Raw genomic sequence first — 15,494 nt, forward strand, 5'->3', positions numbered from 1 at the left:
TGTATAAACGGTGGGTGTGGCCCCCTTGGGGCATAGGGGTCGGGCTGAATAGGGGAAATAGAGGTAAAACCTTTAAAATCCTTCTTCTACAGTAGCGATTGAGGGATTTTATTCTAATTTAGCCTGGAGCATGATGATCCTTTGGCCAAGGGGACTCAATTTTGCATAAATGGTGGGTGTGGCATCCCTTGGGGCAGAGGGGTTGGGCCCAACAAAGGAAATAGAGGTAAAACCTTTAAAAACGTTCTTCTACCATAAGGATTAAATTCTAATTTAATCTCTAGTATCCTTGGGCCAAGGGCACTCAATTTTGTATAAAGAGCGAGTGTGGCCCCCCTTGGGGCAGAAGAACGGGGCCGAATAGGGGAAACATAGCAAAATCTTAAAAATCCGTCTTTTTCTGTAGGAATGACAGGATTTTGTCTAAATTTGGTATGAATCACCCTTTGGTGAAGGGCAACCACTTTTGTGTGAATGATGGGTCTGACCCCCCTGGGGGCAGAGAGGCGGGATCCAATAAGGGATATAGAGGATGAGCTTTAATATCCTTCTTCTTCCGTTGGGATGAAGGTATTTTGACCAAATTTGAACAGTAGCATCCTATTTGGAAGGGAAATCAATTTTGTATAAATGGTGGGCTTGAACCACCTGGGACCTGAGCCCTATAGGGGAAACAAAGCAAATTCTTCAAAATCCTTCTTCCTCTGTAGGAATTTTGAATGAACCACCCTTCGGTGAAGGGAAACCAATGTTGTATAAACGGTGGGTCTTACCCCCCTTGGGGCAGAGTGGCTGGCCCAATAAGGGATATAGAGGAATAGCTTTAATATCCTTCTTCTGAAAGAATGACAGGAGTATGTCCATATTTGGTCTAAAGCATCCTTAGGTGAAGGGGACATAATTTTGTATCAACGATGCGTCTGGCCCACCAATGGGGAGGCAAAGCCCTATAGGGGAAACCTAGCAAATTCTTCGGAATGACAGTATTTTGTCCAATTGCATATAAATATAACCCCTGACTAACCACGAATACACTACCAGCAACATCTGGCTATTATAACTTCCACTTTGCTAACATTTCCCGGTAAGCGATACAGGCCCTCTGGGCCTCTTGTTATGCATTTAATATAGAGAGTTTCTCAGGTCAAGGTCAGTGTTACTCCAAATAAACCATGGGGGTATTCAGGTACATGGCAGGGCCCTTGTTGACCTGTCAGTTCTCTTAATTCTCCCATAATGTTCACTTTTCTCTAAAATATACAAGATTCCTGTTTCCGACCTGAGAAATGGTTGCTTTTCATTATGATATCACATTGAAAGCTGCTAGCATTGTTACATGATGTCAAAATTAAAAGACTGGTAAATGAAACCATGCCCAGGAGATTGCCCACTAGTGGGTAATTATAAATGTTTACAAACTCTCCAGTAGGCTTGTAATACCATCAGTTTGTCAGGAGTGAGGAATCCTGTAGTGGGTGTGGGTGAACAAAATATATCTGCCCCACCAGGAGTTATGGCATACTAAAGTCTCCGGTGCCTGGTAAGTAAAATACCCAGGTCAATGCAGCAGAGTTGTTCAATAGATAACAAAATATATTTCAAAATGATTATATAACTTTATTAGGATAAAGCTCTGATTGTCACTTGGAATGTTATTGAATAGTATATGTAAATGGGACTAAATAGGATTGGTTTCAAATCACATCCTTCAGAAGGCCAGTTGTAACAATCAACTTGTATAAAATTTTGATGGATATCATTATCAAAAGTGCAATTTCTCTTTTTTGACACACTTTATAACATCAACTGATTAATACTGTTCATTAAAGAACAATTGTTTTATTTACTGATGTTTCAATGTTTTTTCTAGTTTCAAGAATACGTCTGTCTGCAAATTATTGTTTATGCCCAAAACTCTAGCTTACTTATAATTCATGCACATTTAACTTTATCAAGGAAATAAGTATAATTTTAAATATAATTAACAAATTTATAAGAAACTGTGATCCAATGAAATCTCAACATCATAACTCAGTTATAACTGGACCTGCAACATTTTGTAAAATCTTTGCTTAGTTCATTATCGTATGAAGATGATGCATCTACAAATAAATTATTTGTTTGAACAGTTTTCACATGTTGATGATGAAGTATGTCAAATCAGCACACCAGAAAGGTTCCATTATGTCAAGCTGTTGCCATTACGTACATGATAACTACGCTACCTGTAACTTATACAACCCTCGACTTCTATAAAGGGCTATATAGATCTTAACCTAAGGCACTAGATCAATGAGAACAGCAATACTATAACACAACCTATCAAATGGAATCAAAATGTATCCACGATGAATGATGTATAAAGGCACTTTTCTTGTATCAATTGAAATACGCATAATGATAACGATTTAAAGTAATGTGATTGTAAATAACAAACATCGGTGGGGAAGGAGTTTTCTGAAGACCCCACTGTGGAACAAATGTGGGTGGCTTTTTTTGGCAGAGTAAATCCCAAGGGGATAACAGCTAACTGTTTGAGAACAAATCACTCTTTTTCTGCCACCACTTGGAATTGAACTAGAATTCTTGTAGAGTGAGTGGCCTGAAGTTCGAGCTAGACTGCACACAGTAGTATTGACTGTGTGTGCCCTTAGTGATCACAGCAACCAAACCACAAGTGTGCTCCTTCTGTGTAATAATAGTAAGAAACTATAGATTGGGAAGACCACAGAAGCATATACAGTAAACCACGTATTTGATACGAAAAAAAAAACTGCTGCAGGGCTACCTCTATAATTTCAATATATCCTAACCTTTTTCATACTAATTTATGGATACATTTTGATTCCATTACTTAAATCTCAACAAGATCACTCTTTAATTTCTTTCCTTATTCCTCACAATCTCACAAATAATTTCTTTCCGTGATTTTCTAACCAATCGTAAAAAAGGGACTACGTCCCCTACCAATGGCACACATATATTATGGATTTACTGCAAAGGGTCAAATCACGCGTAATTAACATAGGCAGGATCACTTGGTACCAAAATTTTTCAATTCTTTTCTTATCAATGATAAAAATGGCAAAAGTAGTTGCTCTGCACACAACAGGTGCACAAAATATCACAGAGTACAAGTGTTGCCATTACCACCGAGTGGGTTCACAAGTATTAAAAGGGAGAAAGTAAACTCCTGAGAGAAATAAATATAAACTTGTATAACAGTACATACACAGTTGCTGCATCGACCCATTATTTGCAGTAAATGGTTAAAAAAACATAAAAGCAGTAACAAGAGTGCAATATTAAATATTGTGTAAATGAAACAAAAACACAGGTAAGACTAGTTGTACACGAACTTGATGATAAACAATAAAGGTATGAAATCATGAATGTATGTGCACTTCTCTGACAAAGTACTGATATGACAATACAGTATCAAGATCACAAGTATCTGTCTGGAACAACATCGCAAGCATATGCTAACAATAACAACATCACAAAGATATGTTGAAAAATGTTGCAAGGATGGGTTAAAAACAAAATAAAAGGACCGGCTTTAAACTTACATTATAAGACTAGATCACAACGATCAGCTATACTTAACCAAAATTACAATCAACAAGCAGTCATAACATCAAATTCTTGATTAAAATGGAAATAAATCAAACTAGCATACCCTACAATAAATCACTAAAAACAATAAAACACTTTGTATGATGCTACATTAAATATGTAGTTGTGATATCAAGTACCAGGAGAGAATTCAACAGTGTATTCCATTTAGTGGAAGGGTCCAGTTGCACCAATGAGAAACAGGCAATCTGCTAAATGGAATGTGACTTTCACCAGAACAAACTGGTTCCTAGGCTAAGGAACATCTCATTTTATGGTATACAATTGGATCCAATATCGCCACCACTGAAAACTTTTTGTTTCAGTTGTTCAGCAAATTGCACATTGGTTTATAACTATAGTTAATCAGTCTTAAGTATTAATACCAACTACATGTAACTTTAAAATTTGTAATATTTTAAACTTAATTACTTTTGGTAAGGCGGTAATCCACACTGTTTCAAAAATAATTAATGCCTCCTGATACCATCCACCACAATTGAGCTCAATGCAATATTTAAAATGAAAAATTAAAAATCAAATACAGCTAAATATTATATATTATGTACTCAAAAGAAATTCTGCTTAAAATGTAGTCAATTAATATATGCAAACTGAATCGAAATGACAAACAGAATGCAAAAATAAACAAAAATAACAAGGAAATTGAAACTAAGCACTAGCAACTACTGATAAAATTGTATGATCAAGCTATATTTAGAAATAAGATAAATTATCAAACCCACCACCAAATCATATCCACATATTTAAATGAATTCAAGTTGTGCCAGAAAAAAAAGTTGTTGCTATTTTAGCACTATGTTTCCCTTCCCTCAATTTCAAAAGGGAATATTGTTTACAGTATACATGTATTCTTTTCTGGCAGACTAGAAAACAAATGTTCAAACATTGGTTTAAAATTGTTAACGTGCGGCTACTTGCCAACCAGATTTTTCCTTTCATTCTTCACATGGCAAGAGATATGCATTTTGAAATTAAGTGCAATTCTTTTCAACATTTATTTATTAAACTTATCAAGCATGCAATTTTAACAGCATAATCAACAACTTTCATAAATTAGCAAACACTCCTGATTGAAATTGATGTGTGATTACTTCAGAGATGATTTGTCCATTATTTCTAAATTCAGATTTTCTAATGTAATTCTTTAAGTACTAACAATTTCAATTGACTATTCATGCTTTTGATTTTTTCGGTTCACTGATCATTTACAATCCATATTAAAATTGGTTGCTTCAAGCTGATTGCAACAAAACTAAATATTATTTTTACAAACAATTTTTCTACACATTTACTATTAATTGGTCATAACTGGATGTCAAGATACATTTCTAACATATCCTTCTGGACAAAAATCTATTGTACATCATTGGGCATCATTCTCATTTATCTAAAATTATTGATGAACTTTTTAACTTTCATCGTTGTTTTGTTTTTTCATACAGAAAACGGCAAATGGCAACATTTATTATGCAACTTTCAAAGAGAAAAACAGTTCTTATCTACATGTATAAATTGACCAGATAGTTTATGGCAAGAAATGTAACAAAAATATTGTTTTGATAAGATACACTACTGTACTGAAAAACATGTACATTTGTAGTTTTCATTTTAAGTGGAACCTAATTTGTTAAAAACACCTTGATTTCTGAGAAGCTGGATCAGGAAAAAATCCTAATTAAAATGAAACTTTCTGAAAAAATATTTTGTGCCTAGAGAAACAAGAATTATTGCTTAATATCAGTGTCTGGAAATCTACTTTTCAGATAACTGGGGTCAGAGTTCATAGCTTGTGAATAACCACACTTAACATTTTCTTATAAACAATTTAACAAGTCAAAATATCATTTTGTACTAGTATAAATTGCAATTCTTGTTAAATAAATAAACTTCTAATAAGATTGCTGATAAATAGCTTAAAATCCCCTCAAGTGTATATATATATAAGCAGGACAATTTTATTGAAATTCTCCCACATTATCTTTTGATATGCCAATGACAATATTATAGTTGAATATTAGAAATTCCTCTGCTTTGGCACACACAAATTTGGTTAATCTACAATGATATTGATGAAAATCGACTTCAATTACAATGCCGATTTACTTTTCATGTGGTAAATAACACCACTCTAATGTAGCATTAACTTATTCACCCCTGAAATTTCATAATGAACTATTCCAACTTTGAATTGGAAGAGTTCAAATCATGAAATTTCTTCAGGGTTGAATGAGTTAATGTGTGATATGTCTGTCAATTAAGGTTTTCATTAGGAGTGTAAAACTTCTACCTGTCTTAAAAAAAAAAGACTCAAAAACAATGTTAAATCACTAAATAAATGTTCAAAAGAACAACTTTCGGCCGACACAGTTCAATTGCTTGCATGCAAATTTGATTTTTGCCTCTCATAGTAGTCCCAACAACAAAACCAAAAAAAAATCCTTTCTCACTTGTGTCTGTATAAAACAGCAAATATAAAAAGAAAAATAAACTGTTCAACATTGAGCACCATATGTCATGGAAATGTCTCGGAACTTACACTCCATAATCCCGAATTTAATCTGGGCCATAGGATGACTGTGAAGTCCTTAGGAGTGAAAAGCTGTAAGACATACCTCAATTACCACAACCCATTTATTCTTACCATTAATGGGAAGAATCTCTCCATCTTACAAATTGCTCCCATATTGTTTTTGTGGTTCATGTTTGGATATATGTAACCAAAACATTTCCACAGCTGACTTAAAAGTTAAGTTATTCAAGGTATTTGTGGGAACAGTGGTATCTAAAACAAATGTAGTTTGTAAAAGTCATCAAGAAATGACTTTTCAGGTAGTCATGTCCAATAACCTTTAGGGGAAGGACACTTGACTGGTACGCCACAGCTGATATGACCGTAACAAACAGGGTGATCAGTACACCATTGTAAGGTGTAGAGGAAACATACCAGTATTTAACATGGTAGTAAATAGTTCTCGTTGTAAACTGAGTAAACTTAAGTCCATCATATTAAGCATGTGTGTATAATAAACACAAAAACATGTATATATAAATAGTAACATTATATAACAGAAAAAAACACATAAATATCACTGCTGATCATGTCCTTTAGTTCCTTCCTACAAAGATCTCATCTGTTCACATGGTTGCATATGGGGAAGCTCCAAAGTCATAAGGAACTGTGAATGAAAATTAAACATACATCAAAAATTGGGTGTTTCCTTTAAAATACTCATAATCATAATAAAGTGGGTTTTTTTTTAACAAATAAAATAATGTGGTTTTTGTTTCAAACTTTGTAGAAACAGCACCATAAAGCTGCAACTTACAGGAATGAACTTGTTAGCCTGACACCATTACATTTTTTTTCTCTCATGCATTGTTCTTCGAACATTATAAAGATTTCTTGTAAAATTTTGTGTAATTACCACACCTTTCAACAGATTAATAGAACGTTTTTGAAGAAAATAACTTTAAGGAGTACTACTCAAGACTCCAATTCTTTCGCGTTCAAAAGATGCACGTGTTTGTAACCAAGGAACATTTCTTCATGATTTTCTTTTAACTGTCTTTCTAAGCTTCAAATGTTAAATAAAGCTGAATCTCTACATAATACATATTCTATGCACAACTAAAGCAAAATAGTTTGAAATGTCCGGATTATAAATGAAGGTGTTTATGTACATGTAGCATATGAATGATTTTTTCAGTCCAGAGTTTTACATTCCAGAATTACTGCAACTGTTCGAGGCAATTTCATTCCCCATTTGTTTTGTTTTAGTAAATATTGAATTTTGATCATTAAATTTTAATTTGAAAACCAAATTCCAAATTTCAATGATAAACGAACCACATACTTTGAATGATTTCACTCAATAATTAAATTAATGTGGTTCCAATATACTTATAAAACTGGAACACTGTTCTCTGGACTGAGGCAGTTATGAAGAAGCAAATAAAAAAATAGAAGTACTGTAGAACCTTGCTATTCATATACGTACTCAATAAGCCAAAAACTCTATTTTCAAATGTTTAATATTGAAAATCTTTTCAACAGCTTTGATATGAACCATCATTCTGCAATGCTGTTTTCCTTATTGAACTATTTTTCCCCAAGTGTTTTGTTAATTTTAACCAAGCATACGAGGCAATACATATCCCATCCCATGATAAACTGTCTAATCATGATACATCTATCTACAAGTTTCACAGAAAATTGACTGAACTGTTCCTAAGATATTGACCTAACAATCAGGCATTACAAAATGTATCATTTGACCAGTTGACATCTTGCTATGGCCATGACCTTGGCAAGTTTGGATTAATTGGACTCCAGAGTTAAATGTGACACATTGTACAGTTGTGATGCGGCCATCTATGAAAACAGTTATTAATACAATACTGTGACTTTTGACTGTTTTGTTGTGACCTTGACCTGAGGTATTTGAACCCAATGTGACCTTGACCTTAGGTATTTGGACCCAAGCTTTATACACAACACATCACCCTGCCATCACCTTAACCACAGTCCTGATAATGGTACACAACAGATTAATTGTCCAGACTTAACACATGTGTCTATGACGTTTCATGAAACAAAACTGAGTAAATTACAAATTATGGCCTTAAAACGAAGATGCAAGACAAATTGATTTGATGTAATAATATCTATAGTCCCCCTATAGTCTCATCGTTAATTTAGGACTGTTATCACAACAATTCTATTATGCTGATTCTATACTTCAAATGGTATAATCTCTGATATCTTCAGAGTTACCAGGCGAGTCCTAGCAAATAGCCTATCGATGACAAAAAAAAGCATAAAAAAAGGAAACAGCTATCTGGCAGATGCTCGTTCAAATGATGCTAACAATGTGACAATTTAAAACGATACCTTTATGTATATTATGTATACATATCAATATTACGTTATTGCACAAGAGGAAAAAAGAGTTCTGACTGAGAGGTATATAGGTAATAACAAGGTTCCACTGTACAGGCATGCAGCTGATAAGTCTTACTCTGTGTTGGTAGTGGTGGAGGTGGCATCTTTCCGTGAGCTACCACATATGAGGGTGGAGCACTGGTCACTACTGGCATGGAGGAGGCATAAGTGATAGCTGACGCACCATTAGTCAGGGGATAAGAAGGTCCAATGGGTCGTCCCTGATACAGGTTGGGGGCGAGATTGGCAACCTCAGAACCTGCATGGGAGTTGTGACAGAGAGCTAGTACAGCAGCACACACAGTATAGGTGAAATCAAACTTGTGCATGCTTTTGGATGGATTCGGATGAAGGGGTTATCCCATCCCCAGCATTTTCATTACTTTGATTTTTTTCAAATATAATTCCCAATAATATCAAAGTGAACCAGATCAACTTGTGGAATTCATTGTTTTAATGCAACTTTTTTAGAAAAAAATGATGACAGCTCCAATATTAAAATGTAAAATGATATTGAATATTTCTGACAAAATCTCAGAAACTTTGAAATATGAATGAAAAAACTCATTTTTTTGCAAAACATCTTGCCAGAACAAAGACATTTTTCAGAAAGAATACCTGATATGATTATTTAAGTATACAATTTGTTACATTTTATCAAAGTTCACCATAAATCAAGTAGATGTCATATTGTTCATCAAATTAATTTGAAGTGTCAAGATAAATAATGTTTAATCAGAGACAATTCTACTTTTTTTATCTTAATTTTATTGATAAATAAAGTTTGACTTAAAAGTAAAGAAATGTAGGATTACTCAGAGACATTTTGCGCTATATTATACTTTGGTAAAAGAAAGTTATCTATTTTTTCAAAAGATGATCTTTTGCCTATTTACAACAAGCATGAAACTCTTCATTTACACAATATGATACTGATAGGTCAAATATAGAAGTATTAGTCTCACAAACTAGGGTTGGTTATGACTACCTGTTCTCCACCTGTTCTCAAAAAGACATTTTGTTCGGCTAGTTCTTCCTGGTTCAGGTAATGATTTAATACTGTAAATCTTTTATCAAATCGATTGAGCATGCCAAGTCAAACATTGAGGTCATGAAGATTTATTACTTAAATAACATGTGCCGATATAAGATTGACCCTTCTAACCTTCCAGCAGTTATTCTTAATACTTGTCTGCTTCGAACTCTGCAAAAACATGCACAAACTTGAGAAATCATATCAAGAGATCTTGTTTTCCCATTTTCAGTAAAACAAAAGAAGTCAATTGGTTTCTGATGAAGCAAATGCACTAGAAACTAAACCTATAACCAGTACACACCAATGTTATTTGAAAATACAGCAAAACATTAGGTCGCCTATCTAAAAGACCATCATAAATCACTGATGAAATTACCTGAATTAATTAAATGACACCAATGAAAATTTTGATAGCATGATAGTATGTTTTTCAAACATTATATTAAGCCAGTAATAAAACATGAATTTTTACTGTTATAATGTACACAAAAAATGTTGTCATGTTCCGAGTCAAGAAATAAAAAATTCTTACAATGACAAGCTTTTCAGTTATTTTGGAAAAATAAACATGATTGTTGAAAAATATTTTCAAACAAATTTGGTACAATTTCCCATGAATCTATACAATCTAGAAATACACAAAGCTGAAGCTTGCATCACACCGCATCAGATGAAATGAGTTATGAGATGAGGAGGAATGAATTAAAATGACCAAGATATATAAATAGTGTTATAATGTATAAAGCACAATATCTCCAACATATATCTGTATCATTTTCATTCCAGATTAGAAAACACATTGTGTATACATATTTTTTTCTTTTATTGTGTTTGTTCAGTCTGAATGTTTTTTTTCTGTTAATTAATCAAATTTTAGTTGGAGATCTTGTTATCCAATTATATCTTTTAAAAATGTATCTTTTAACAACGCTTACTATGAGCAATTTTATAATATTTCATACCTTCTAAAATTAACTGTTTCACATTTTCAGAGCTACGAAAATACACAAAGACTAGCAGCATTCACTATGTAAAACCTTGGCAAACTAAAGCAATAAAATCTGACAGAAGTTAAACCAACACAAACTTGAGTATTAACTACTATCATATGTAGATTACAGATCCTATATACTTAGGGGGTCATTGTGATTAATAATATGGACCTACAAGCCAAGCCTACTGATCTGTGAACTTTGATCAAACTCATTACTTTTTGAACAGACACAAACCTTCAAAAGGCATTCCTAGCTGAGACATGACAAACTCGGCAGCAAAATTCTTGGCTTCATCCACATTTCTGCAGAGTTTGGAGGGTTGAAACGGAGTCGTTCCGATGGCTGGAATGGTAACCTAATGAAATAGATAAATCATTAACTTTAATATCAACACATTTGTTTTTGTATTTTGTGCAAATCGATACTTCAATTAACAAGAGGCCCATTGCGCCTGTATTTCTCGGCTATGTCTTTTGTTATTGAACCAGACAAGAAGATGAAATGGTTCCACTTGAGACCTTGATAACCATCTTAAGGTTTTTTCAGAATGACACAGAATAACAATAACAAAATTCCACACCCTTCGTATATATATACAGCATTGATTCTTTAACTCCCTTGCATTTGAGATGTTCCAAATAAATTTTAATAAAATCCATTTAGTTGTTCTGAGCTAGTTATTTAAAGGGAGAGTTGACGACAGACACCATGCCATGATATAAATTCACAAGGCCCTTAAGGCCAGGCAAACAATAAAGATAGTATGAGTTAGTTATTGAAAATTGTTCACCTACTTCACATACATTGTAAATTATTTTTTCATTAAAATTTCATCAAAACAAATTCAGAATGTTACATTGAAGAGGAAACTGTTTTAATTTACCGAGCATGCCAATCACTTCAAAATACCAAATCATTGAAAATTGAAACAAAAGCATTTCCTAGTTGCGGAAAGAAGAGAAATTCATGCCTGGTTATTTTCATATCACCTCTACTTCACACCTGCTAACCCCTGTACTTGATTTATGCAAGTTTTTCATTGTAATGTTTTTCATTAATTCAATGAAATACACACAGTAAAATATTTGATACCATTTTCCAATACCAGACTTGTACATGTATATGGATACTTATACTGGTAGCTAAAATAAAATTAAACAACATCAGTGTATCTAATATTTGAGGTTAATTTTTAGAACAACCAAGCTTTATCACTTATTAGATACAAGATGCCATCATAACTCATCATAGGATTTTACTTTTTTCTCTCAAAACCTCAACTTTGAAACCATTTGCATCTATGCATAAGGGACCTAGACCTATTTTTCACTAGACAGATTTGTATTATCTATTTAAATGAACTTCTGATGTGCATCAAACACCATTAGGAAATGTGCTAGGAAAATGAGCTAGACTAGAAACCAGCTTATCCATGCGGACACATGTAGGTGCATGCCGGTGAATACTGGGGCTGGTGACGAACAGATAACAGCCAATATGTGGTCGAGTATTGACAGGTGAGTCCTGATATCAAGCCCACACATTCCAGATGTGTAAAACAGGTAAAAGGCAACCCGTGTTGATCTTACAAGATAAAGTGTCCCAGTTTCTCTCCCCTACAATATGATATAGCAAAATACTTCACTGCAAAGTAGTCTAAACAGAACAATCTCAAGGGCAAGTACAGATACAACACCCTTTATAAAATAAGTTGCGTTATATATGGACATGCCCTTCAGATGTTGATTAAATTTTTTATCAACATCAAAATATATTTGCAGATGTAAAATTTGCAATATATTTTTGGAATGTATTTTTTGTAATAAGCTATTTCTTATCCCCAATATATACACATGAATCTTAGTTCTTACTTTTGCAGATTTGTCAAATGGTTGGACACCATGCAAAGACAATTGTTACTGTTTTCGTTTTAGAAGCTACTGCACTTTAAATAACTTTCAGTCAAGACTACCTAATTTTTAACCTGAGTAAGGTGTCCCTGTCCAGAGAGTAAATGCTAATGCAGGCTATTGCCAGGCTATTGCCAGCCAACTGTCCACCTGTCTTTTTGACAGGCAGTTTTCTGAAAGGGACTTTAACAGGCAATTTTCCACTTTATTACCATACTATTGTATATCAGTTTTAAAGGCAGTTTTTTATAATTAGATATAATATCAACGTTTTGGACAGGGAGATTTGAAACCCTGACTAAAAAAGCCTGTGCTAAGTTATCTTTACTCAAAATAAACTTATTTAAATTATGTAAAATTATTCTTATATAGAACATAACAAAGTTTCACAAGATAACTTGTGATCATTTAGAAGCGTCAGCAAACAACCAAGTATCTTGTTTCAAGGTTAGAGTTTAATCTGCTGGGACAGGGTTTAGCACAGCATCACACTGCTGACCTCTGATCTCTACTGATAACCCAATTCTTTGTGTGACAGGTAGTCTTCCCTGACAGGTCTCTTCAGCTACTAGGTAAATCCTCTTATCTCAACAAGTCGGGGACTAATCTCTATCTGTGATATAGATGCACCACTTGAAACAAAATTGTTTAAACGAAAAATACTGACAGCAATCATGTATCACAATTTATACTTTTATTTACTTATAACTAAATATTACCAGTAACTAAATTCAACTGTATAAACATTAGGATGAGTATTGGGCCATTATTTTACTCCTGAAATACTATGATATTGCTATATGGGTAAATGCTATTGCAATGCTTTCACAATTGAGTTAGGGGTCAGTTTTTTTAACTATTTTGTGATTGTTATTGTTTTCTTCAATTTCAAAATTTTGTTGCAAATACATGAAGGTAAAGAAAAAAGCTAGGTTTCCACAAACAAACCAGAAAACTAAAAGGCCCAAGGGGTACATTTCAAGCAAAATATTGGCAAAACAGAATAGTAAAGCATGCAAAAAAAACAGAAGAAAAAAGAAGAAGAAACATTTCACTAGAAAATGCATTGTTTAAATTGAAATAGCACCTTCTTGTTTCTTGTCAAAGTTCCAAAACTTGTGGACAAATGTGCATGCAAGTTAACATTTCTTGAAGCTTTTATGGGAAAACAAGCAATTCTAGCCTACTTGTACTACTATATACAATGTATACTATAATAACACATATGAGCCCAGGTTTTCAAAACATGATCAGCTAGAAAACTAAGTGGAAACTTTTGTATTGTAGTTTTAAAACTATTGAAATTTTAAGAAAAGCTGCTGGCTTAAAGGTCCAAAACATTCATTTTGAAATGTTCAAAATCAAGTGACCAGTAACTAAAATTTATAACAGAAATCAAACTAAATCTGAAAATGTTAGTCTAACAAACAAGAGTTTGAACAACTGGGCTCTCAGGACAATAATTATAAGATGTGTATGGTAATCACTTAACCTTATATAAAAACAGCTGCATGTCTGCATTCATTGCAGAATGTAGTTGATAAGTTGGGGTGCCCCAAGCATTCTTCTGGCAAATCTCCTCCAGAACCTGTAATAGTCAGAAACCTATGAACTCAAGAACTTAACGACATAAAAGACTAATAGCTACAACAAATCTGATTTTTTTTAGTCTTAAAGCATCAAACTTCAGTTTTTGTTCTTGTCAATAACATCATTTGTGCCGAATATTACTTCTGAACTTCATAACTCATTACTACATTAGTTGAACATTATAATATATACACGTGTAGTTATGTAATGCACCTTAAAGCATTTTCAGAAATTGTATAGGGCAATATACTCTATAGTATGAAATTTGTATATGGACCATTGAACATTTCAAAATACTGCAAGCAATCCATAGTACCCAACCTCTGGAATGAATTAAATATGAACTAAGGACCACAACTCTGTATAAAGCAGGACACAAGACATTACTTCAGTGCAACTCTCTGCCATCAGCATGCACACTAGGTCAGATCTCAGGGTTCACCACTAACACTAGTCCTCTAGTCCAAGATCAACAGATTTCAGCAAGAATTAGTGAATCACCTAGCCTAACTGGTCCTTTAGACCATGTCTTTATAACAGGTGTTATTTTTAGATTCAATTTAATATGATGTTTCATGCTCGAGAAATTTCTTTAAGGAAACTTATTTTGGACTAGCTACATCGACGTAGGACTAACAAGTACCAATAATCTATTGAACAAGTCCTGTGGACAACCAAGCAAATATATTTAGTGTCTAACCATGCCAAGAAATATTTGCAACTACACACAAAATTTGGCAGCTAAAGGTGACAGTTTTCTCAGTAACTGCCTGATTTCCATCAAGACTTGTGGGTACTTGTTGTCTCAGTAGTACTGGTGGGGTAGTCGTACTTGTTGTCTCAGTAGTACTAGTGGGGTACTTGTTAAGAAATATTTCGAGGGAGATGACTTTTGGAGATTACTAAATAGGCTTTGCCTGTTGTCAAATCTTTTTTTGGGGTGCAACGATTTCTCTGATGCATCGATGTATTGGATCGCAAGGGTCGCGATACGATGCATCAATGCGGCAAGACTGTATCGTGATACCTATGATACATTTAATTTTGTACTCTCCCTTGTTCGAACTCCTCAAAGAAAAAAGTAGTTTTAGCACTCAACAAACAACAAGAGGCCCATGGGCCTTAACGGTCACCTGATATATTTATACAGAGAGTTGATTTTGCTTTTAACATGAACAGAAATATTATTCAAAGTGACAAAAAACAATAAAACCACCTTACTCAATATCTAGCATACAGATTTCAGACTAAAAAGGATTTGAAACTAGCACCTACAGCCCTTGGGGGTAGGGCTGGCTCAAAATTTTCAAAGTATCAAACTGTCAATTCAAGGTTATAATTCCAATCAAGTTATTAACATGTAATATTCAAAGTATCATTTG

The 15,494-nt window shown here is 33.7% G+C and overlaps 1 protein-coding gene across 4 annotated transcripts in view; it reads right to left on the minus strand.

The window, feature by feature from the left end:
* Positions 1-1,600: 1,600 nt before the first annotated feature.
* Positions 1,601-15,494, minus strand: part of LOC110446982 (APOBEC1 complementation factor-like) — a 24,410-nt gene continuing 10,516 nt past the window's right edge. For all 4 annotated transcript variants that reach the window (XM_021492343.1, XM_021492342.1, XM_021492344.1 and 1 more), the window contains 4 exons: positions 14,015-14,110; positions 10,847-10,967; positions 8,658-8,840; positions 1,601-6,815 (listed from right to left, as the gene is read on the minus strand). In XM_021492343.1, the coding sequence (XP_021348018.1) occupies positions 6,775-6,815; positions 8,658-8,840; positions 10,847-10,967; positions 14,015-14,110 (441 nt within the window). In that variant the 3' untranslated portion in view covers positions 1,601-6,774. The remainder of the gene's footprint in view (positions 6,816-8,657; positions 8,841-10,846; positions 10,968-14,014; positions 14,111-15,494) is intronic.

Source organism: Mizuhopecten yessoensis, unplaced genomic scaffold, assembly GCF_002113885.1.
Source record: "Mizuhopecten yessoensis strain PY_sf001 unplaced genomic scaffold, ASM211388v2 scaffold3091, whole genome shotgun sequence".
NCBI classification, from domain to species: domain Eukaryota; kingdom Metazoa; phylum Mollusca; class Bivalvia; order Pectinida; family Pectinidae; genus Mizuhopecten; species Mizuhopecten yessoensis.